Source organism: Podarcis muralis, chromosome 8 (genome assembly GCF_964188315.1).
Source record: "Podarcis muralis chromosome 8, rPodMur119.hap1.1, whole genome shotgun sequence".
In the NCBI taxonomy this organism is placed as follows: domain Eukaryota; kingdom Metazoa; phylum Chordata; class Lepidosauria; order Squamata; family Lacertidae; genus Podarcis; species Podarcis muralis.
In genome coordinates this window covers 34215047-34238805 of record NC_135662.1, presented here as the reverse complement: position 1 = coordinate 34238805, position 23759 = coordinate 34215047, and the positions used below count along the sequence as shown (strand labels likewise).

Genomic DNA, 23759 nt, shown 5'->3' with positions numbered 1-23759 from the left:
ATCCTGAGTACCACTTAGGTGGGTCATTAGGTGTGGATTAGTTGCTAAGGCCTTTGTGTCTTGACCTCTTGAACTTTGTGAAGAGTTTTTCTGAGAAGATGGCTGTACTGCACTTAGTTGTGCTCTGGCTTGGCTTCGTGTATAGGGGCGAGCTGTGGTTTTGTGGCCTGTGCCAGCCAGATCTGTGTAGGGATTGCAGGGGGGTGCAGCATCCGGAGGTGCCACCATGGTTTGGCTACTGGATGGTGTCTGTAATTTATCTGTGGAGAGGGTCTGGGTTTGGATCTGGTGTGGTTGATTGGTGATGGCGTTCTGTGTGCCTCTGGCTCTGGTGTCAGTTTTTGTGGGGAGGGCTAATTTCCAGATGTCTGGCAAGCGGGATGTGTCGTCACGCTTGTTCATGTTGTGAGGGTGTTTCTCTATCTCGATGGCTTCCATGATTATTCTCTTGTGGTGATGTTCCATGTTAAAGAGCAATTTGGAATCTGCAAAATTAATTTCGTGTCCTGTTTCTTTCATGTGTTGGAAAAGAGAGGAAGTTTTTTCTTCTTTTTTGACGGCATTCTTGTGTTCTGCAATACGTGCATTTATTCGTCTGTTTGTTTGTCCAATGTACGTGGCTGGGCAGACTTTGCAGGGTATTTCATAGACCCCTTGGTTTTCCAACTGGATTTTATCCTTGGGGTTTCTGAGGATATTGGCTATTTTTTGGTTGGTGCAAAAGGCTGTTTTGATATTGTGTTTATGGAGGATTTTGCTAATTTTATCTGTAGTGCCCTTGATATAAGGAAGGAGGGCCATGCCATTGTTTTCTTCTGTGTCTTGGTTTTTGGGGGGTGTTTCTTTTTGGATTAGCTTCATAACCCTGTTTTGCTGGTATCCATTGGCAATTAACACATTTGAGAGATTCTGTAACTCAGTTGTCAGGTGGTCTTTGTCAGCCAGGCGTTTGGTTCTGGAGATGAGAGTCTTGGCTACGGAGTTTATTTGTGCAGGGTGGTGGTGTGATTGTGCATGTAAGTAGCGGTTGGTGTGTGTTTTTTTCCGGTAGATAGTGTGTCCTAGGGAGCCATCAGGTTTTTTGTAGATTAGGACGTCAAGGAAGGGAAGTTGGTTGTTGGCTTCTATTTCCATAGTGAATTGTATTTTGGGGTGTAGGCTGTTGAGATGTGTGAGGAAGCTGTCCAGTTTTTCTTTCCCGTGTGGCCAAATTACAAAGGTGTCGTCAACATATCTGAGCCAAAGTTTGGGTTTGTGTTCTGACTTGTCTAAAGCATTGGTTTCAAAGTGTTCCATGTACAGGTTTGCGATGACTGGTGAGAGGGGTGATCCCATAGGTGCTCCTTCTATCTGTTTGTATCTTTGTCCATTGTGGATGAAGTACGTGTTGGTTAGGCAGTGGTTGGTCAGGTCCAAGATGTATTCGGGGGGATTGTATTTGTTTTGAATGGCTGTCAAGGCTTCATTAATGGGCACTTGTGTGAAGAGAGATACAACATCGAAGCTCACAAGTAGGTCATTGGGATGTAGGTTTTGCTTCTTTATTGTTTCTATGAACTGGAAGGAGTTTGGAACGTGTGAAGAGATGGATTCTGCATAGGGCTGAAGTTGCTTGGCGAGAAATTTAGCGAGATTTTGTAGAGGTGAGCCTATGGAGCTGACTATTGGTCTGAGTGGTGTTCCTTCTTTGTGTATCTTGGGGAGGCCGTAGAGTTTGTGTATTTTGGGGAGGCCGTAGAGTATCAAATCTACTCCAAGACCCTACCTATCAACCTATAAAAACAGATCCCACCACCTATCTGGAAAAAACCACCAAATCCAAAATAAAAGCCTCTCCTATCAGTGAAGAAATCCAGCTAAGAATCATCCCCAGAGAAAAATCATCCAGATGCCCCAAACTCTACGGCCTCCCCAAGATACACAAAGAAGGAACACCACTCAGACCAATAGTCAGCTCCATAGGCTCACCTCTACAAAATCTCGCTAAATTTCTCGCCAAGCAACTTCAGCCCTATGCAGAATCCATCTCTTCACACGTTCCAAACTCCTTCCAGTTCATAGAAACAATAAAGAAGCAAAACCTACATCCCAATGACCTACTTGTGAGCTTCGATGTTGTATCTCTCTTCACACAAGTGCCCATTAATGAAGCCTTGACAGCCATTCAAAACAAATACAATCCCCCCGAATACATCTTGGACCTGACCAACCACTGCCTAACCAACACGTACTTCATCCACAATGGACAAAGATACAAACAGATAGAAGGAGCACCTATGGGATCACCCCTCTCACCAGTCATCGCAAACCTGTACATGGAACACTTTGAAACCAATGCTTTAGACAAGTCAGAACACAAACCCAAACTTTGGCTCAGATATGTTGACGACACCTTTGTAATTTGGCCACACGGGAAAGAAAAACTGGACAGCTTCCTCACACATCTCAACAGCCTACACCCCAAAATACAATTCACTATGGAAATAGAAGCCAACAACCAACTTCCCTTCCTTGACGTCCTAATCTACAAAAAACCTGATGGCTCCCTAGGACACACTATCTACCGGAAAAAAAACACACACCAACCGCTACTTACATGCACAATCACACCACCACCCTGCACAAATAAACTCCGTAGCCAAGACTCTCATCTCCAGAACCAAACGCCTGGCTGACAAAGACCACCTGACAACTGAGTTACAGAATCTCTCAAATGTGTTAATTGCCAATGGATACCAGCAAAACAGGGTTATGAAGCTAATCCAAAAAGAAACACCCCCCAAAAACCAAGACACAGAAGAAAACAATGGCATGGCCCTCCTTCCTTATATCAAGGGCACTACAGATAAAATTAGCAAAATCCTCCATAAACACAATATCAAAACAGCCTTTTGCACCAACCAAAAAATAGCCAATATCCTCAGAAACCCCAAGGATAAAATCCAGTTGGAAAACCAAGGGGTCTATGAAATACCCTGCAAAGTCTGCCCAGCCACGTACATTGGACAAACAAACAGACGAATAAATGCACGTATTGCAGAACACAAGAATGCCGTCAAAAAAGAAGAAAAAACTTCCTCTCTTTTCCAACACATGAAAGAAACAGGACACGAAATTAATTTTGCAGATTCCAAATTGCTCTTTAACATGGAACATCACCACAAGAGAATAATCATGGAAGCCATCGAGATAGAGAAACACCCTCACAACATGAACAAGCGTGACGACACATCCCGCTTGCCAGACATCTGGAAATTAGCCCTCCCCACAAAAACTGACACCAGAGCCAGAGGCACACAGAACGCCATCACCAATCAACCACACCAGATCCAAACCCAGACCCTCTCCACAGATAAATTACAGACACCATCCAGTAGCCAAACCATGGTGGCACCTCCGGATGCTGCACCCCCCTGCAATCCCTACACAGATCTGGCTGGCACAGGCCACAAAACCACAGCTCGCCCCTATACACGAAGCCAAGCCAGAGCACAACTAAGTGCAGTACAGCCATCTTCTCAGAAAAACTCTTCACAAAGTTCAAGAGGTCAAGACACAAAGGCCTTAGCAACTAATCCACACCTAATGACCCACCTAAGTGGTACTCAGGATATCACTCAAGAAATCACTCAAGATATCCCTCAAGTAATTAAGGAACAAAAGAAGAAAAGGCACACTAGCCTGGGAACTTCCTCTCTGCCCAGAACATTGGAGGCTATACACCACACCTCCTCAACAGTATTTATAGGAACTCAAACACTGAGATCCTGCTCTGTTCCAGTAACAAGAAGCCGAAAGCACCAGCCTGAAGATGACGAGTGAGACCTCGTCGAAACGTCGCCTAGACACCCCATCTTTTACACGGGAAGACACCCGAGGACACCAAAACCTGCATATATATATATATATATATATGCTTTCGTAGATTTTCACGGGTACAGGAATGCAGGTTTTGGTGTCCTCGGGTATCTTCCCGTGTAAAAGTTGGGGTGTCTAGGCGACGTTTCGACGAGGTCTCACTCGTCATCTTCAGGCAGGTGCTTTCGGCTTCTTGTTACTATATATATATATATGGCATGTAAATAAAACCATATATGATAAAAACACCACAGTCTCTGCTGTGCCTTATTCCCCAAAAGGAAACAGAAACTGTAGATAAGTGTCTGGAACCCCAGAAATCTCGCACCACTCAAAGAGATTAGGGTGGTGTGTAAAAATATAATGTAAATTTCATGCAGCCGTCTCTTGCTTCTCATAGCATACTGAACAAAGTTCTCTTTGAAATGGTTTGCTTGCATCTTTACAACACAGCCAACAACACTAACACAGTACAAATAGAAAACCAATGAACTAGCATACTGGAGAAACTTACACAAAGTGCTGGAGGCAGGGCCATATCGGTATCTTATCCCATAAACTGACTGCAAGGCATTTACAGCGTTAAAAGCAGCAGATTCCTGGGAAGGGAACAAAACAAAACAAAAAACAAAAAACAAACAAACAGAGAGAGAATGAGAGAAACAATTGTAGTTATTTCAAAATTTCAAGTAACATCCAACAATTTAGGACAATGTTCCTCAAACTTGTTTTTACTTCATTCCCATTTCAAAGCTTTCAAAACCCAGCATAAATAATCTGGTTCATATTTTAGCATGTAGAGGTCTTGTATGAGGTCTTGTATGCTGCCATATGCCTGTTGCCTGTCACTGCATGTAAGGATTTGTGGACTTAATTACTAATTCGAACAATGGCATTAAAGGAGGCATAAGAAAGGATGCCTCTGCCCCCACCCTTAAAGCAGTGAACAAGGATGAACAAAGAAGAAAAGTTTTGTTTTCTATCTTCCCCTTTTTTCTAAGATCATATTGGAATGGTAAGGTAAAAGGTAAAGGACCCCTGGACGGTTAAGTCCAGTCAAAGGCGACTATGGGGTTGTGGTGCTCATTTCACTTTCAGGCCGAAGGAGTTGGCGTTTGTCCGCAGACAGCTTCCAGATCATGTGGCCAGCATGACTAAACCGCTTCTGGCGCAACGGAACACCATGATGGAAAGCAGAGCGCACGGAAACACCGTTTACCTTCCTGCTGCAGCGGTAACTTTTTATCTACTTGCACTGGCGTGCTTTCAAACTGCTAGGTTGGCAGGAGCTGAGACAGAGCGGCGGGAGCTCACCCCATCGCGGGAATTCGAACCGCCAACCTTCTGATCGGCAAGCCCAAGAGGCTCAGTGGTTTAGACCACAGCGCCACCTGCATCCTTGGAATGACTGGGCAATTAAAGGAATCAGCAAGGATCCTCTGCCAGGATGCTTACAATCTATGCATGGGTTGGCTGCAGAAAAAGAAAGATCCTATCCCTCCCTGGAACTTCATGCTCTGCTTCCAACGGGTCTCCAATTCACCTTATGAGAATAGTTAATTTTGTGGGGAACCTTTTGGTCCAACATGCCAGATCTTTATCTTCTCCCATGCCTGCAGGTTAACTTTGACGGGTGGTGGTGGTGGTACACTGGTACCTGCCCCAGATTCCCAGGATCTTCATGCCATTAAGGCTACTTTTCAGATGTCTACTGAGAATCTTCATCCAATTCACACTCAACAAGATGCAGTTCCAGAGCGACAAGGCTGGGCTCATTGAAACACTCAGAATATCATTATATTTAAGTGATTTCAGTAGCAGAGTTGTTTCTGTCCAGGATATGAAAAAGAAAGGGATTTATCTTGACAAGAACCATTCACTATGCAGAAATATCCCTGAATTATATTTTGCAGTTGCAACAGCCAGTCTGTGACGGGAACCAACTTTCAAAAAACTTAATTATGATGTTACAGATAAGGGAATTGCTGAGACTCTGCTTCTGTATTGCTATATATTTTACATTTAAGAATCAAATGAGAGAGTATATACAGAGTGCCCAGATGTGCTGACATTTTTGGATACCTCTAGAGTAGTAACAGTTATGAAGAGTCACAGCAGATGTCTGCCATGGCACGAAGAAATAGGTGGAATTTATTCAGTACTAGGTAAAATAGTTGAAGAAATGTGTAGCTAGTTGCCCACAAGGATAACAACCGTTCTGTCACACATCTATTACTAAACGGTTCCAATAGATTTTTCTATGCAGTATGATTTCCATTCTGGTCTTCTGCTGCCTTACCTTGGTTCCCTCACACCCAAGCAAGGTTTGGCTCCCAAAACCATTCACCTCATTTGTCACTCTGGTTGTGAGATGCCACGCATTGAAAACCTTACACTGGCTTCCTGTCCACTCCCAGATCCAGCACAAGCTTATTGACTGTGCTTTCAAAGTCCTCCATGGCCTTCAGTACATCCTGCCCATGACCTTTGCTTCTCCAGCTTCACAACCTTCCGCTGTCTGAACTAGTTCTCCTCCTCCCTCAAAAGACTCTACCCTTTCTCCCTTGCTGCCCTGGAAACTTAGAATCGCCTCCCAAAACACCTGTCTGATACCACCACCATCTTCATTCAAAGCCTTTGGCTCAACCCATAATTTATCACAGTTCCTGCAACTTATCCTGTAATAAGTAATCCTAACCCTGCTTACATAGAGGAAGCCCCACTGAATTCAAGCTTGCAGCCTAATCATGTGCAGCTGAAAGAACTGGATGTTCTTTCCCTGTGAACCCTGCATCCTTCCTTGGTTGCTTCCTCTGTGTCAGACTCAAGGTGGGGATCAGTCCCCTTGTATTCTGTAAAGCTCATTACAGTTATTGATTTATAAATATTATAAATGGCGACAGGACTGATGGTAGTGGAAGAATATGGACTGTGGAGACAGAAGTAGCTGCATTCCCATTCTTTCTTCTCCCCCCAAGTTTTATTCTCTGGTCTAAGTGCTATTCTCCTACAGAGAACCACAGAAGAAGAAGCAGGAGGCTGAGTGAGCTCTGTTGTGCTATCATGGGAAGACAGATTCTAGGCTTCTAAATAGGGATGCGCCTGCAGTTCCACATCTGTTAACTAGGTTGCCATATGAGAGGTCACTAACTTTATGCATTGCTGATCCATATATGGAAACCAGGGATGGACAGAACAGTCTGTTTCTGATCCATGTCGGTACTGCAGATGTTCATTCATAAGGTTCATTTTGTCCTGTTTCCACATTAATCTCATATATATATATATTTACAAAAATGCATGAACATTTATATTTAAACATGTATTGAAGTAACCTATTCTATCTCAAAATATGTATTGAAATACATATTTATCTGAATTTGATTATTATTTTTCTTATTATTGAAGAGCAAAATCAGAAAGATAATTACATACCAATTCACACATTCATCCAGAAGGTGTCAATTTGCATCAGAATCTATAGAAATCAAATTCCTCAAGCATCCCTGGTTTCTCCTTTGGATGTGTTCTGAGGATAAGTGTGTGTGTGTGTGTGTGTGTGTGTGTGTGTGTGTGTGTGTAGTGACTGTCCAAATGCCAGTACTTTGTGCTTCAGCTCAGGTCTCTGTTGAGACAGTGTCTGGATGAATGACTGGAAACAGTGTCTGGATGAATGACTGCCTGGGAGTGATGCTGCCCCAAGTTCCATGGTGGGATATTAATATAATAAATAAAAATAAAGGGCTGTATTCAACTAAGTCCTACTCAGAGGAAACCCACTGAAATCAATGAACCTAAGTTAGCCATGTCCATTAACTTCAGTGGGTCTGCTGTGAGTAGGACTTTTTACATAATAATAATAATTATAATTCATTTATACCCCGCCCATCTGGCTGGGTTTCCCCAGTCACTCTGGGTGGCTTCCAACAAAATATTAAAATACAATAGTCTATTAAACATTAAAAGCTTCCCTAAACAGGGCTGCCTTCAGATGTCTTCTAAAAGTCTGGGAGTTCTTTTTCTCTTTGACATCTGGTGGGAGGGCGTTCCACAGGGCGGGTGCCACTACCGAGAAGGCCCTCTGCCTGGTTCCCTGTAACTTGGCTTCTTGCAGTGAGGGAACTGCCAGAAGACCCTTGGCACTGGACCTCAGTGTTTGGGCTGAATGATGGAGGTGGAGACGCTCCTTCAGGTATACAGGACCGAGGCCATTTAGGACTTTAAAGGTCAGCACCAACACTTTGAATTGTGCTCAGAAACGTACTGGGAGCCAATGTAGATCTTTCAAGACCGGTGTTATGTGGTCTCGGCAGCCACTCCCAATCACCAGTCTAGCTGCCGCATTCTGGATTAGTTGTAGTTTCCGGGTCACCTTCAAAAGTAGCCCCACACAGAGCAGATTGCAGTAGTCCAAGCAAAGAGATAACTAGAGCATGCACCACTCTGTGTGAATACCTTTTAATTCTATATTTAAACAAAATAAAATGACTTTTATTGCAAGTTTGCTCCTGAGAGCATCATTGCTGTGAATCCTCGACAAACCCTATCCCATGATACTGATGACCCTTAGGGTCCAATCCCACCCCAATCCCACTGTCATACAACTTCACTTCAGATCCCCTGACCATGGTTACTGAAACAAATAGTTTTATAAATTAAATAACCATCTCCCCAAAAGGCTGAAATAGACTACACATGAACATGTCTGTGCTGTAAAACGCAGTCAAAGACAAGACTTAAATGTGGGGAGTTGTGTATCCTTTTCTCTAGTTTCAAGGCCCTAAATAATTTAGTGCACTAATTCAAAGAGTGGCTGGCTGCACAGTTCCGTCTAGTATGCTGGACAGAAGCCTGTTTGCCTTCAGCTCAGGAATTATTAAAGAGTCCCCTCATTTCTGAATACTGAAGCCCATGGTAAAGCTTTCATCTGTTGGCCAATCTCAACATGCAAAATAAATCTGAGGATCTGGTGCTTGTGAAGTTTGCCTCCGGGGATGGAAACGGAACGGAAATCCTTTGTGATTCTGCTTTGCAGCTCAGCGCCATTCACAATAAACTGAGATCACATCTTACATGGTTGTTGACGGCATGGGTAAATGTGCCTTTCTTTTGTTTTCTGTGCAACTGCATTGTCCTTGGGTATTTGATATTTGTGCAAGTGCACTTGATGGCTTGTGACCTTTCATTGCAGTTCTCCATCATGTTTCCTTCTTCCTCACCACAAATGTGAAAACAGAGTGACATGGCCTTTTGACATATCTCTTGACATGAGGGTGTTGTTCTCCTGCTGTGCCTCGTGCCGTGCTGCAATTTGCTACTGGACAGAGAATGTGCATAGAATACAGGGGATCCACTGGAGACCAAACAGTCTCCACCTTTCTGCCGAGTATGGAGAAGAGCAGGTGCTCTCTTGCACCAAGCCCTGACTTTGGTCCAAGAATGATGCTCTGGCCACCTCTGTGATATTGCAAATGATCTCCGATGCACCTCTTTGGCTCACATGTTTTTGGTATCCTTCAAAATATTCTTAGACCAAGCAATCAGTTGCATTGCTTCAGAGGTTCCCTTCTCAACTGCAAGTAGCACTGACTGAGAGCACGTAATCTGTTGCCTAGCAATTCCCATAATACATTCTCTTCCCATAGAACAGATATTAGCATAGCTATATGGATAGTGAAAGCACTGACTGAAGTTTAAGGAGGCAAGGAAACAGAGTCTAACCTCAAGTTAAGTACACATGGGCATTTTTGATTGGCTTTTTAAATCCCTGGCTGCCTTTGTCACAGTATTTTGGGCACTCATCTAACTCCTTTCAGACCCGGCGCCACAAAATCTTTCTGCAACACTCCTGATGTTTTGCACTATCTCTCTTGGATCCTCAAATGAAGCAAATTGCTTATTGTATTCATTACTGATCATATAACAATTACATTGCATGATATGCCCATGCATAAATATGAAGTATAACTACTTTGAACTGAGAGCCATACACCAAGCAGCAGCAGCAGAAGAGTTTGGATTTGATTTCCGCTTTATCACTACCCTAAGGAGTCCCAGGGACGCGGGTGGCACTGTGGGTTAAACCACAGAGCCTAGGACTTGCTGATTAGAAGGTTGGCGGTTCGAATCCCTGTGACGGGATGAGCTCCCGTTGCTCGGTCCCTGCTCCTGCCAAGCTAGCAGTTCGAAAGCACGAAGTGCAAGTAGATAAATAGGTACCGCTTGGGCGGGAAGGTAAACGGTGTTTCTGTGAGCTGCTCTGGTTCGCCAGAAGCGGCTTAGTCATGCTGGCCACATGTCCCGGAAGCTATACACTGGCTCCCTCGGCCAATAAAGCGAGATGAGCGCCGCAACCCCAGAGTCGGTCACGACTGGACCTAATGGTCAGGGGTCCCTTTACCTTTTAAGGAGTCTCAAGGCGGCTAACAATGTCCTTTCCCTTCCTCTCCCACAACAAACACTCTGTGAGGTGAGTATAAGACGCCCCCTATTTTTGTGAACTCCATATTAAGAAAATGGGGGGGGGGGGGGAGATTGCGCAGAGTTGCTGAGCTTTTTTTAGGGGGGAATCTGGAAAATTGCTCACCTGCCTGACATATGCTGCCACTCGCACACATTGCAAGTCGCCCATCATCTGTCCCCTCCAATCGCCCGCAGCGACAGCTAGTCAATACCACCCCTTGCTGCAGCCACCAATAACACGCCCAATAGCCGCAGACAATCTCCGGCTCGTGACAGCAACCAATCCCATGTCCCCCCTATGCACTATCCGAGTATAATACGACCCCCATTTTTTTAACATAACTTTAAAATAAAAAAACATTGTCTTATACATGAAAAAGTACGGTACTTTCTTTAAATTCAAAGTGATCTGCAAGGATTCAAAATTCTTCAAATCCCACACTTACCACACAGCTGAAATTTGGAATAGTCGCATACTTGTAAGAGTAGGGATACAACAACATCTGAGCATACGCATGAAAGGACAGGTAAGCTTTTATTTCCTTCCGGTGTTTGCAAAGAAAGTGAGCTACAGCCTTCACTTCTGGCTCAGATTCAGGGAAAGGACCACAGTATGTGTCGTCGCAGGGGTGGGTGGAAGCCCCTTCATCTGCGTGTTGAAAAGAAAAAGAAGACCAAATTAAACCCACAACATTTAAATTGGACGCAAGCCAGGAAAACGCCCACAGATATCATGCTGGGCTCTATTTTTATTAAAATAAACTCTCTTGAACAAAACAAAACAAAACAAAAGGAATAGAAAGGACCAGTTGGCCCAAACCATTTTGCTGCCTGAGGCTAAGGCAGGGCTGACGTTAGGGAGAGTAAGGTAACAGCATCTTTCAGAGAATGCTGGTGGGCAGCAGAAGGAGCTGCTGGAGGACAGAGTGGTGTGAGCCACATGGCTTGTCCTGCACCCCCATAACTATCCTACTGTCTTCAGGTGCACTGGAGGACATTATGCTATTGCCCATGTGGAAAGTAAGATTGAACTGCCATTCTAGTGCGTTTCTGTACATTGAATGGTGGGAGGTACCATTCAGGCAGCAAAATATATTGGGCTCGGCAAAGGTGAAGTCCATTATATATGGGCTGACTGCTGGATCTCACTTTCAACCCTGGCAAAGGGACAGTGCACCTGAGTTCGACAGGCTCACTTAGATGGGCGCAGGGGGGTGCTGTTTGACACAGCAGCTCTGTCCTCCAACACTGAGTTGCACACAGGTGTGTTTCTTATCGGTTTGGACAAAGGATTTGGCCTAAATCAGAACTTGAAGCCCTTCCACTGAGGCTGTTTAAACTGAAGGCGTTATTTAAACCAGGTTGGATAGTGCCTGAAACCTTTCTTGTAGTAGCTTCAATACTTCAGAATAGCCATGCCAATTAAAAGAACAGAAGTGGATAGAGTTTTTGTTTGTACCAGCATGTATGTTACGACCACAGAAGTGCAGATGCAGCATTCCCAAAACACTAACCATGGCTTAGTCACAGGGAGGTTTACCAGTTTCTGATCTGTTAATGGTTAGCATGATGTCCTTTATGCTCTTTGTGTAACTAGCTTGGGTTTAACACATAAAAATATATTTTTTCCAGGAATTCTGCATAACAATGAGACCTTGACTGCTGCATTTTTGCTGCCACAAGGGGCTTATTAAACACTCCTTTTAATAAATACCATTTGCATAAAATGTACTTTAAATAGTAAGGGGATAAGAACCAGCATTGCATGATGATCCTTAAAAATATGAAGTATAATAGGCTATATAATTAGCATAATAACTCAGAAGTAGCTAAATAGCACTTGCATAGTCTGAGGAACTAAGACACGAGAACTTCTCTTCATGGGCATCAGTGAAAAAATGCAAAGATTATCTTTGTCTGAGCTCAGATGGGTACTTTGTGGTAGCGAGGGCATGTGGTATACTCTCTGCTAAACAGACAGCCACCAAGTAATCTAACTCAAGAGACTCATCTCCTAATTTCTTATCAAATGCTATAATTCAGTTGTTTTCAGACCTTCTCGCTTCAGGAAAGTATTCCCATATTGACTTGTCTGGCTTGAAAAGACCCACATTAGTTCAAATTGAGCTGTTTAGATGCCTAGTCTGCTCTTCCAAAACTTTTCTTGAGGCAGCTTTGGGTCTTTGCCAATATAATGGATTGGTGTTCTTCATTCATAGTGCTAATTTCGCAGCTGTTAAAAGACTTATCTTTACCTCCTGTTGCTGCTGCTGCTGTTAACTAGCCCAGATGAAATTGAGTTTATACCAGGCTAGAGAAAGTTAGGTATGGATGCTTCTATTCATGACCATCCTGCCACAACCTGTAAATCATGGGTAGGCAAACTAAGGCCCGGGGGCCAGATCCGGCCCAATCACCTTCTAAATCAGGCCCGCGGATGGTCCGGGAATCAGCGTGTTTTTACATGAGTAGAACGTGTGCTTTTATTTAAAATGCATCTCTGGGTTATTTGTGGGGGCACAGGAATTCGTTCATTCCCACCCCCAAAATATAGTCCAGCCCCACACAAGGTCTGAGGGACAGTGGACCGGCCCCCTCCTGAAAAAGTTTGCTGACCACTGCTATAAATGGTAGTTACAAGATCTAGTTGAGGACTGGGTCACACTGACTTATGGCTCCTTTGTTGCAGTAGAGACTCCAAGACTCATACGTGATGGGATTCTCTGATGGGGCCACAAAACCAATTTGCTACTGCCTGAGAACATGGCACAATGCAATATAGCTGTTATTGCATGGCCTACCTCAGATGGTTACTTTCTTAAGGTTACAAAGTCAGGAGAGGATTCTTTCAGACAGAAACAAAGCAATAAATTATTATTTTTAGATGGATTTGATCATTATTTTACAGCATTTATATATGGGATGATTAACCTCAATCTTCTTTTACTAGCAGCTGACTCAGGTAAATTGTATACTTAACTTTGGTAGGCTAAGCTGATAGCAGCTGTTCCAATTTCCTATCGAACCAATAGAATCTCTGTGTACTATTCCTGTATCATCCCCGCAATTATGAGGAACACAAATATTAAAAGAGAAATGCTAGCTGCCATGCACAGCTATGCAGTTCTTTATATTATTACTATATTATCTAATGTTTTTCATTCAGACAAGGTTTTCGAGTTTAGGTGGGGAAGGATAAAAAGGAATTCAGTAAATGTCAGCTATTGTCGAATGCCAGAGTTACCGTCACAACAAGACAATAAAAATCCAGGAAATGACAGAATTGCTCTACAAGGTTGTTTCAGAAGATGGCCGAATTGTTCATCTCCCACTGCAGGAGACAATCATTAAAGTGAACTCGATATGTTGTGCTTTCTTGAGATGGATGAAGGAACGAAAACAGAGCGTATGGGTTGAAAAACTTGATAGTGGCTTTCATACTGATGCAAAGAGATGGAACAGTGGATAATCTGTAACGTCCCAACTATATAGGCTGAGAGAGATGGCATTATCTCCTTCTGTCATAAACCCAGAGACTCGGACACAGAGTCTTAGGGCCCAGTAGTGCCAGTGGAAGAGCACCACCACTAAACTATAACCCCAGCTCCCCTAGCCCCAAGATACCAGAAACCCTGGACCCCAAATCTGGATTTGTGCCAGAGGAGAATTTACCAACTTCTATGTTGTTGTTGTTTTCCATAAAAATAAAAAATATGTATATTTAAAACCTGGGACGTTTTGCTTTCAAACCATATGATCTACAACTGAGCTTCTCAAACATAAACAGTCTGGGTGTGTAATATGTGTGTGTAATAGGGTGTGCCTATATGTATGTCACGGGTAAAATTAGAGACACAAATGAAACAAATAACTCCATCCCATGTGTACCACAGACTGCAAAGCCAAATCTGGAGATATTCCTACTTGCATCAGAGTAAGGAGTGAGCCACAAGAGGTAAGCGCTGTGTCAAGGTGCTTATGCCAGAAAGGAAGAGAAACAGAGCTGACACAGAAATGTTGCCTTAAAGGAAAAGAAACAGTCTCGCTCATTGAATGCCAAACATGTGCAGAAGAAATGCAAAAACAGGATTCGTGCTCAAAACCTACCTGCCCTCAGGCACCTGTTAAGAATTTCAAGGCCTGGAAACTGGAGATGGAACTAAGACATCTCCATGAGAACACAGAGTGAAGGTTGTTTTTCTGAATAAAAACAGGTCAAGATAATACAAACTATGACTTCCCTGTTGCGGTTTTTTTTTTTTTTTGTCTCTTTGAGAGAGGCAATGTAAGATGACAAATGTTCATGGGATTCGGAGCAAAGGACTTTCAAGCTCTAATTCTGTCATAGTTGTTGGCTTGCATTGTATCCTTGGGCAAATATGCAGCAGTTCCATGTCTCCATTTTACTTCTGAAAAATCACAGACATCAAAAAAGGACTGTTCTAAGAATCAGCTATCTATAGGACGGCACGTTTGGGGGGGGGAAGGATGCACATGGGAGTGCCATCTGAGCAGAGCAAGCACGGACGTTTATATTGATGTGAAAGGTAAAAACTAACTGAAGTGAGGGATGAATTCCCGCCTGGGTTGAACACATTTGATGTAATAACAAGCAATATATAGATAAGAGAGCCAACCAGATGCAAATCTGTTCTTCATGTCTTCAAAAAAAGGGCAACTGAGTTTCAGAATTAAAGAATTTACTCACTTCATTCTCTTCTGTTTTGTTGTGCAACAGGGGATTAAAGGAATGAAGGAGACCAGAGGCACTGGCATAGATTCACTAGGCAACCGTGAGGCAGTCTCTCAGTTTCTTTAGGCTATAATATGAACTAATTAAGTGTAAATTAATTAGAATGGGCCTAAGATGTGGAGCTGTGAATCAGGAAGTTCCTGCTTTGAATCTCATCTCTCGTTTTGAACACAGTAGGTAGCCATTGGAAATCTACTCCCGCTCTTGGCTTCAGCCTTCCCATCTGCAATATGGAAGGTAATAGCAATAGTGACTTGACTTTACAGGGATGTTGTATGTATTACAGCTAAATAATAAACGTCAACCACTTTGAACACTTGAAAGCGCTATACAAATGGTAAGGTAAGAAATGTTATTATAATTTTTATTAATTGCATACATGGGTTGCTGATTAGTCACATACAGTGCTTTTTTCTGGAGGGACGCAGGTGTATGCATACCCCTAAACATTTTGTGAATCTAAGTTTGGCCTCTTTGAGGGGCAGTATTTCAATATGAGAAGGAAAATGAGAGTACCCCTAAACATTTTTTTAAGAAAAAAAGCATTGGTGACATCAATTATTTGAAACCCACAAAACTTTGTAGTTCTCTAGTGGGTTATTATGCCTACATCTAGTTCCATATTGAGGCCTACAGCGCTAAACTGCAAAGTCCAATGGCATATCCCCCAACATTCCTCAAATAAAAATAGGGACATTCTGTCCTGCATCAGTGCTCCCTCCCACACTCGCCATATATGCACACTGGTGATGGAATATGGGGGGAAAGGGTGGGGCTGTCTGAGCTGCCCCAGTGGGACTTGCATTTAAGCATGGATGTAATTCTAGGCCAGGGATTGTTGTTTCTTTCTTTCTGCTTGCACCAGGTGAGGAGTGAAGTGTGACTGATCTCTGTGTTCATAGTGAAACTGTTAACCATGGTTTGGTTCACTCCGCAACCTGGACCATATCCAATAAAAATTTGCATTGCAATTTAATATCCCAGATAATAAAATTGCTCCATAGCTTGCTAATTCAAATACAGGCTCATTCTAGACTTACCACACCATTTCACTTTCCAGTTACGATTGGCATCTACGCCATGGCAACGGAATCTTGAATTCTTTGATCTAGTTTTTCTCCAAAATCGATCCTATCCATAATTGATTAGAACATGGAAATACAACATATATATTGGTAAAAAAAGCATCATGTGCATATTAACAAAGTCTTGTAAAGATACTTCATGAACTCCCTCCCCAAACACATATTTTGAAACACAGGCGACTCTCAACTTATGCTGGGGTTAAGTTCCGGGGATAGTCTGTAAAGCCAGAACTGTGTATAGTCAAAACACATTGGGTTCAATGGTGGGTGGGATTGCCAAAGTCCTTGTTCCTGGATGTCTGCCATCTTCCTTATTTTTTACTTTGGCCAAGTGCATAAAGCTGAATGTGCACAAGTTAAATGTAAGCATGTTGCAAAATACCTGTACTTGACTGCATTCGTAGAATCACAGAATTGTAGAGTTGGAAGGGATCCCTAGGGGTCATCTAGTACAACCCCCTGCGATGCAGAAATCTCAACATGCAGTCCCCCATTCAATTTTAAACCATTCCAGATCCTGCAATGTGCTAGCAGTTTTATTGCTGCACTACAAGGAGGATATCAGTAAAAATATATACTGAATTCTAACTCTACTAATACCTTAATGCTGGAAACATGACTTACCTGGGTCCAGCTAAAATGGTATCCATCCACATTAAAAATAGGCATGATGTAGAAATACAGTTGATTTAACATTCTTCTCATGGCTGGGTCACTTTGATAGGTCTGGAGAGCCTATGAACGGGCAAAAGAATAATCCAAGTAATGTTTGTAATCAAAAACCCATAGGAACCATCCTGAACCCTTCTCTCATATATATATATATATATATTTGGGTGGATGGGGGGACACGAAGTAACTGCAGAGCAGGACTAGAAACATAAGGCATGCTATAGAGCTCAGATACACTTTGGTGCTGAAGCAAAGTTCTACTAAGACAGGCATCCCCAAACTAGGATAATGCCATTAAAAAGAAGCTCTGTTTCTTTGTTGCCAAAGTTCCACTATTCTGGAATGGCGTAAAAAAACCACCATTCCAGTGCCATTAATCTAGTTCCTGTCTTCAGATATTATTGGGCAACATGGTACCAGATGACCTGAAAACAACTCCCACTCCAGCCTGGGTCAGGCCTAGGTCAACATATAAAATAGTAAGTAGATAGAGATTTAAGAGCACAGCTAACAATCTGCAGATAACTACTACTGCAGTCTACAGGGTCTGAGCACTACTATGAGCCATGGATGCTGAACTGATTCATTATGGCATACAGAAGTATATTTGCCTCGCAACAATTCATATTTGCAAGTAAAATACATGGAAGAGCATTAAAACTTAATGGATTCTGGGGTGTCTATGCCCCATTGATTAATAATTTCACAGCAGTCTGGTGATGGTTGTTTGAAAATTCCTTCATGCAGGAGCTTCTACTGTGAAGCCCATCTCCCCCCCGCCCCCCAAAATCAGGTTTATAAAACTTCATTTATGTTCATGAATGTTTTTCATTCAGAATTAAATTCAGTTGCCGTGTCCCATAATGATTGCATGTGAAACTGAAAACAATGTATAACTGAATTAAAAAACACCTGTTTTAATCATAAAAAGCCCATAGCATCACTTGTTACATAAGGGAACTGATTAGGTTCGTACTTTCTGCAGCAAGGTTAGAGATATTGGTATATTTGTGGTACAGTGGTACCTCAGGTTACATATGCTTCAGGTTACAGACTCCGCTAACCCAGAAATAGTGCTTCAGGTTAAGAACTTTGCTTCAGGATGAGAACAGAAATCGTGCTCCGGCGGCGCAGCAGCAGCAGGAGGCCCCATTAGCTAAAGTGGTGCTTCAGGTTAAGAACAGTTTCAGGTTAAGAACAGACATCCAGAATGAATTAAGTACTTAACCCAAGGTACCACTGTACTGGAAATTATGGAATATTGCACTCTCAGAGAGACTGACACAGCAACTTGGCTCATCCAAAGGAAATGCCGAGGAGTACAATTTTTATAAAATGCAAAATAGCTTTTAGCTGCCAGAAACAGCGTTCAACTGACATCTCCAGCACAATGGTGCAGCTAGGTAACATTAGAGCCTAGATTTAGGCCACATTCCCACCATACATATAATGGTAGCACTTTAGTAGTCATGACTTCCCCCAAGAATTCTGGGAGCTGTAGTATGTTAAGGGTGCTGAGAGATGTTAGGAGACCCCCTATTCCCCTCACAGAACAACAGTTCCCAGAACTCCCTGGAAAGAGAGATCGGCACTTGAACCACTCTGAGAATGTGATGGGTGATGGGAGTTGTAGTCCTATAACAGCCGGAGGGCCAAAGGTTAGCCACTCTTGCTGCACACCTTCCAGTTATGCTATATTTATTCTCCCCCTGTATTCCTTGTATTGTTTTGAAGTAGATAAACACACAATGTCATGGCAAAGAGGAAACCGCCATAGTTATTTGCAAAAGCATGTATGGCATGCCTCACTGTGGCAACAGCAGGTACTGCACCCTATCTTTTAAATGAATGCTTATCATCGCTGAACATATTTCATATTTATTACAGTTTTATCTCCTCCCTTTCTCCAAGGAAGTGAGAAGGTGTGCAAGGCTCCCTATCCCACACCATTTTATCCTGTCAATAACCCTGTGAGATAAGGTTAAGCTGCAAGACAATGACTGAGCCATGGTCATTTGGTGAGCATTATAGCTGAGTAGAAATTTGAACCATGGTCTTCCTAACCCTAGTTCAGCTCTCCAACCATCACATACTGTACATCTCAAAAGGACTGGAAGATTCGCCACATATCAGTGCATAGAGAGCAACATGTAAGAGCTACATCAATGTGTGCAGAGGCGTAACTAGCTGCTCTGGCACCAGGAGCGGAGGGGGTGGTGTGAGCCACCCACGGGGGCGCCATGGCAATCCACCCAGGGGGATGGCGCAGTGAGCTGCCCACAGAGTCCACCTGGCGGACGCAAGCCCCATGCTGTTGTTTTGGGCAGCGTGGGACCCCAAGCCACCACTTCACTTCCAGGAGAGACGCGTGGCTCGAGCGCACTGCAGGCCAGGCCCTGCGGTAAGTGCCAACCCCCGCTGTCCTAAGTCAAGAAATCAGCTAGTCACAATGGCAGTGGAGTTATTCACTGGGATGTATCCTTATCTATGCAGGAAACGGCTGATAGCAGATTAAGCTGCATTACGGCTGCTAGCAATATTGTCAAAGGTTAAGCTTTGAGAGCACCCTAGCCTCGGCTCGCTTCTGACAGATACGGCTACCTTCACCCTAGTTAACCATTACAAATAAGTTCCAGATACAAAGGCAGCAAACCGAATGCGCCGGACTTACAATTTCCTAATTCCAAAATACAACAGAGGAATCAATCCTTACTTCTTTCACAAACCACTGGCAAAATGCTGGTCCAATCCATTCTCTTGCATGGATTCCACAGTCTATCCAGACAGCTTTCTTGTAAAGGCGTGATCTTTTGCCGAGCTGCAATAGTAAATGTGCATAAGTGAGGAGAAAACAAAAACAAAAAACACAGACCAGCGTCCAAACTACTACTTGTGTCAAACCCTTGTGTGGAATTGTTTCCTTTTTTCCTTTTTCTTTAAACAGCTGAGCACTATAAACTGCTTTTGATAGTTCCAAAAGAACTTAACTTTGCAGCGCAGGAGGAAGCAGCAAGAGCAGAAACAAGCTTAAATCTCCTACTGGACTCACGGAAATAGTTTCACAATTCTTTGGCTCCTGGCTCTACTATCTTACAAAATAAAATTTGATGGTATGTTTTCCCCTCCTTCTGAACACTTTCAAAAGAATCACATATCAGGCTTCCTTCCAACTCTATGATTCTATGTTCCTAGAGGTGGAATTTCCTTGGCCATTCATGTTTACTGTTGTGAGTTTAGTGGGTTGGGTAGGCTGTATGCCTGATTCAATAGGCATCTGAGTTCCTGGATTCAACAGGGACTCAATTACACCCGCACATTTTCAATCCTGAACCTCTCAGGAGGAACCCTTTTTGTACTTCGGTTGTATATATGCATGTGTAAATAAACCATATATCATAAAGACACTACAGTCTCCGCCGTCACTCATTCCAAGAAAACCAAACCCTGGGTTAGCACGTGAAACCACTGGAATTTTGCACCACTCAAAGATTGGGGTGGCCCTACAGCATTATATGCAAATAACTTCACAAACATTTTATCAATTTTATTTTACCTTAAGCACAAAAAGTGGTCTTCCTTCATATGACTTGCCAACACTGAACATGTGGACAAGATCTGAATGAGTTTTGTTCAGGTGATACATCCAACTTTGAATCTGAAAAAGCAAAAATAAAAAGAGACAAGAGGCATCTTTTTAATTTGAATCATTTTCCTTATCATATATTAAGGTTACCAGACGTCCCCATTTCCTGGGGACAGTCCCTGGATTTACAAATCAGTCCCCATACAAAATCCATTGAAGTTGAAAAGTGTCCCCGAATTCATTGAAAAAAATATCTGGTAAACTTATCATATATGAAAATGAAAAACCAGCACAATATTGCAAAGGCTAGGAATCCCTTAAAGTGTTTTCAATGCATATTATAGAGTTTTCTGGTTTACATATTTTTTAAAGGTTATTTAAAAGGTTCTAGAAATAACACATGTTTGCTAATTCCCCAGGACATGCACTTGCGAATACATGGGATACCATTTTAATGTTACCTACTTCCTCCAGTGAATGATATATTTCATAGCTGTATCCTGGTAATGATCTACGATTCCTGGAGGACCCCAAACCACTTTGCTTTTCTACTGCTTTTTGCAGATCAGATATGAGGACGCTGTGTCAAAAGAAAGCAAAATGAATAAATGCAGACCAAGGAAGAAAGGGCACAGAAAAATGCAGGAAAATAACACTGTTACGGTAAGCTAAAGTTACATAGATTGCAACACGTCGAGGAACTATTTGTGTCACTTTCATAAGCCTGCCTAAATTGGTTGTGATAGCATTCTGGTATACTGTAATGTGCTGTCAAACAAGCTAGTTGTTTTGAAATATAACAGTACTTTGGAAAATGCTGACTTTTTTTTGGTTTTTTTAAGGGAATGACAGAACATGATGTAAAGTAATTAGCCAGTATTGAAGTTTAAATGAAAAATTTAGTATCTTCCACATTTTTGCTAGATCCTGTTTTACGTTCAGACTTCTAAGAAGGGTTACTGTGAAACTGAAAGAAGATTAATCTCTTTTTCCTATCTGGGATACGTTAATCTTTGAACCTGAAAATGCAAGTGGATCTGGGCTCAGCCATTTGTTGCATTAGCTTCTCTACTCAGCTTTGCCTAAACCTTGTCAGCTTTCCCATGGGCCGAGGACTTGTGCAAGAGGGCTTTGCCCCCTCTCCTCTCACCATGGGCCTCCTGCACCCCCAAACTGGCCAGGAGAACTCCCATAAGGTGTATGAGGAGAGGGAAGATTGTTCAGATGTGCTTGCGCACACAGGACATTTGTAGTATCACAACACTGAATTCCACCCTTAATTTTTAAAAGCCTATTTAATTTATTTATTGGTGTTGCTGAGAGGTGGGTTTGGGTTTTGTTTTGGTATATTGACTTTATTCTCCAGTTTATTTTTTTATAGTGATATTATGCTGCTGTTGTAAGCTGCTCCATGGGTGCATTATAGAAGTATTGTGAATAAATAAATAATGCTTATAATCAAGCCCACAAAATTTGTTATGTGTTAGCTATCTTGCTGTCCCAGGTTCCCTTTCGGAGGATGGGTGGGATAGAAATTTAATTAGCTTGTTAATTAAATCATTCCGTATATCCTCCCTTGAATATTTGATAGCTCAAAGGAAACTCTAAGAAGCACCTTGCTAGCTTCACTTCTTGTGTTGTTGTTTTTTAAAGATATGTTTTAGCCCCCAGAGCCATACAGAAAAGTTGGAACATGTAGTAGCAACATCTGTTAAAGCTAATAGCAACACAAAACCAAATGAACAAGCAATGTCTTCCAGGAGTCTAAGTTCAAAGTTTGTGCAATGTCTCCATTAAGAATACTTTGCGCCAGTTATGTGCACATGCGTGTGCTACTTCCATTAACTTTAGAATTAAGAGTCTTTTCCAAACATGGCGAAGACAAGGCTCAAGTAGAAACATGTCAACAGTGTCACATTCTATGATCTAGTTAAATCAATCTGCCATTTTAAAAAAGAAAACAACGCCACAGCATTATGGCATCTCGATACACACTCCCAATACACCTCCACTATAAAAATCCCAAATAAAGGTTATTTAGCTAATTTCTCCATCTTCCTGACACACAAATCCTGGTCTGAGAATTATCGGCTCCTATTGAGAGACAGAACTCTGACAAATGCCGCTGGGAGTTTAAAAACATGACAATGTGGAATGATAAGTGCAATTCCTGCTGAAAGCAGAGGAATTAACAATAATAATGAATCTGTGCTCCACACGGGCCTTTTTGGTGACAGGAAATTGACTAGTGTATCCCTAGCATATAATTTAAAAGCATGTGTGTGCTTGCAACTACTCAGCATACTTCTACTTAACATTCAAGTGCAAATTAAGCAGACTGTGGAACCAGTGGCAATAATTACCATTTATATAACAAATAAACCAGGCCTGGTAGCACTGAAGAGACACTGGTTTTCATTCTAAAGGGGACTCTTTAATTAAACTGTCTGCCCAAGAGAGTTCCTGCATGCTTCCATTCAAATAACAGTTTTGTAGGAGGTCTGTGTACTCTCCAGCCATTGTAATTTAAAAGGCACAATATTAAATGGAGCATATTTCTAAATAAAATAGATGTAACAGACCTAAACCATGGCAGAATGCATCAGGTGGCCTTAGAGGAACTGAAATCCATGCTTACGTATATTGGATGTTTGCTTGTTGTAGGTAAGGTAGAAGAATTTGCGAATTGTTCCTTGATACACGTATGTCTGTAACTGCACCCTTTGAGATGTAGGAGATGCTGCCAGGCTGCCACAGGTCTACCTGTAGTGCAGGAACCAACCTGTAATTCATATTTATTCAGTCTAGATTGAGAACATCCATGAATTTAATATATAAAAGGTCATCTTCTTCTTATGCACTCTCATAACATGTCAGAGATCATCCTCATATGTAGGTACTTACTACAGCCTGAGAAAAGCAGATTTAATATTAAACAGTGATCCTGAAATAGCCAAAAAAAACCTATGCTGAAATGAGTAATGTGTATAAGGCACAATTTCTTCAACTTAATTTTCAGCCCACGTGTTTTTCTGTACATTTAAGCAGATTTATAGTCTACAACTGTTTGATGTACATCCTTGCAAAAATCATGTCAGAGGATATGTGCATGCTGCTTTAGTGATTTGGTGTCTGAAAATGAAAACCTTAAAAAAAAACCCCTAAAACAAGTACTCTCATCTGCCACACGGCTACCATAATTCAACCAGTGATCAAATGTATTCTCTGCATCCGATTTCCTACACAGTAATTCTTCAAAATACTGCGTAGCCTCTTAATATTATATCAGATGATGTAGCCAGTAGATGTTCCTTTCAGAGTTTATTCTTCTAACAGGTCAACCGAA

At 42.2% G+C, this 23759-nt stretch overlaps 1 protein-coding gene across 3 annotated transcripts in view; it reads right to left on the bottom strand.

Moving 5' to 3' along the window:
• Window positions 1–23759, bottom strand: part of CPA6 (carboxypeptidase A6) — a 47719-nt gene that overhangs the window by 5631 nt on the left and 18329 nt on the right. For 2 of the 3 annotated variants that reach the window (XM_028736765.2, XM_028736766.2), the window contains exons 2-9: window positions 23052–23195; window positions 20879–20993; window positions 20384–20485; window positions 19544–19648; window positions 16783–16893; window positions 16114–16204; window positions 10767–10969; window positions 4373–4457 (exon numbers count right to left, since the gene is read on the bottom strand). In XM_028736765.2, the coding sequence (XP_028592598.2) occupies window positions 4373–4457; window positions 10767–10969; window positions 16114–16204; window positions 16783–16893; window positions 19544–19648; window positions 20384–20485; window positions 20879–20993; window positions 23052–23195 (956 nt within the window). The remainder of the gene's footprint in view (window positions 1–4372; window positions 4458–10766; window positions 10970–16113; window positions 16205–16782; window positions 16894–19543; window positions 19649–20383; window positions 20486–20878; window positions 20994–23051; window positions 23196–23759) is intronic. The other variant, XM_028736764.2, reaches the window with a different exon arrangement.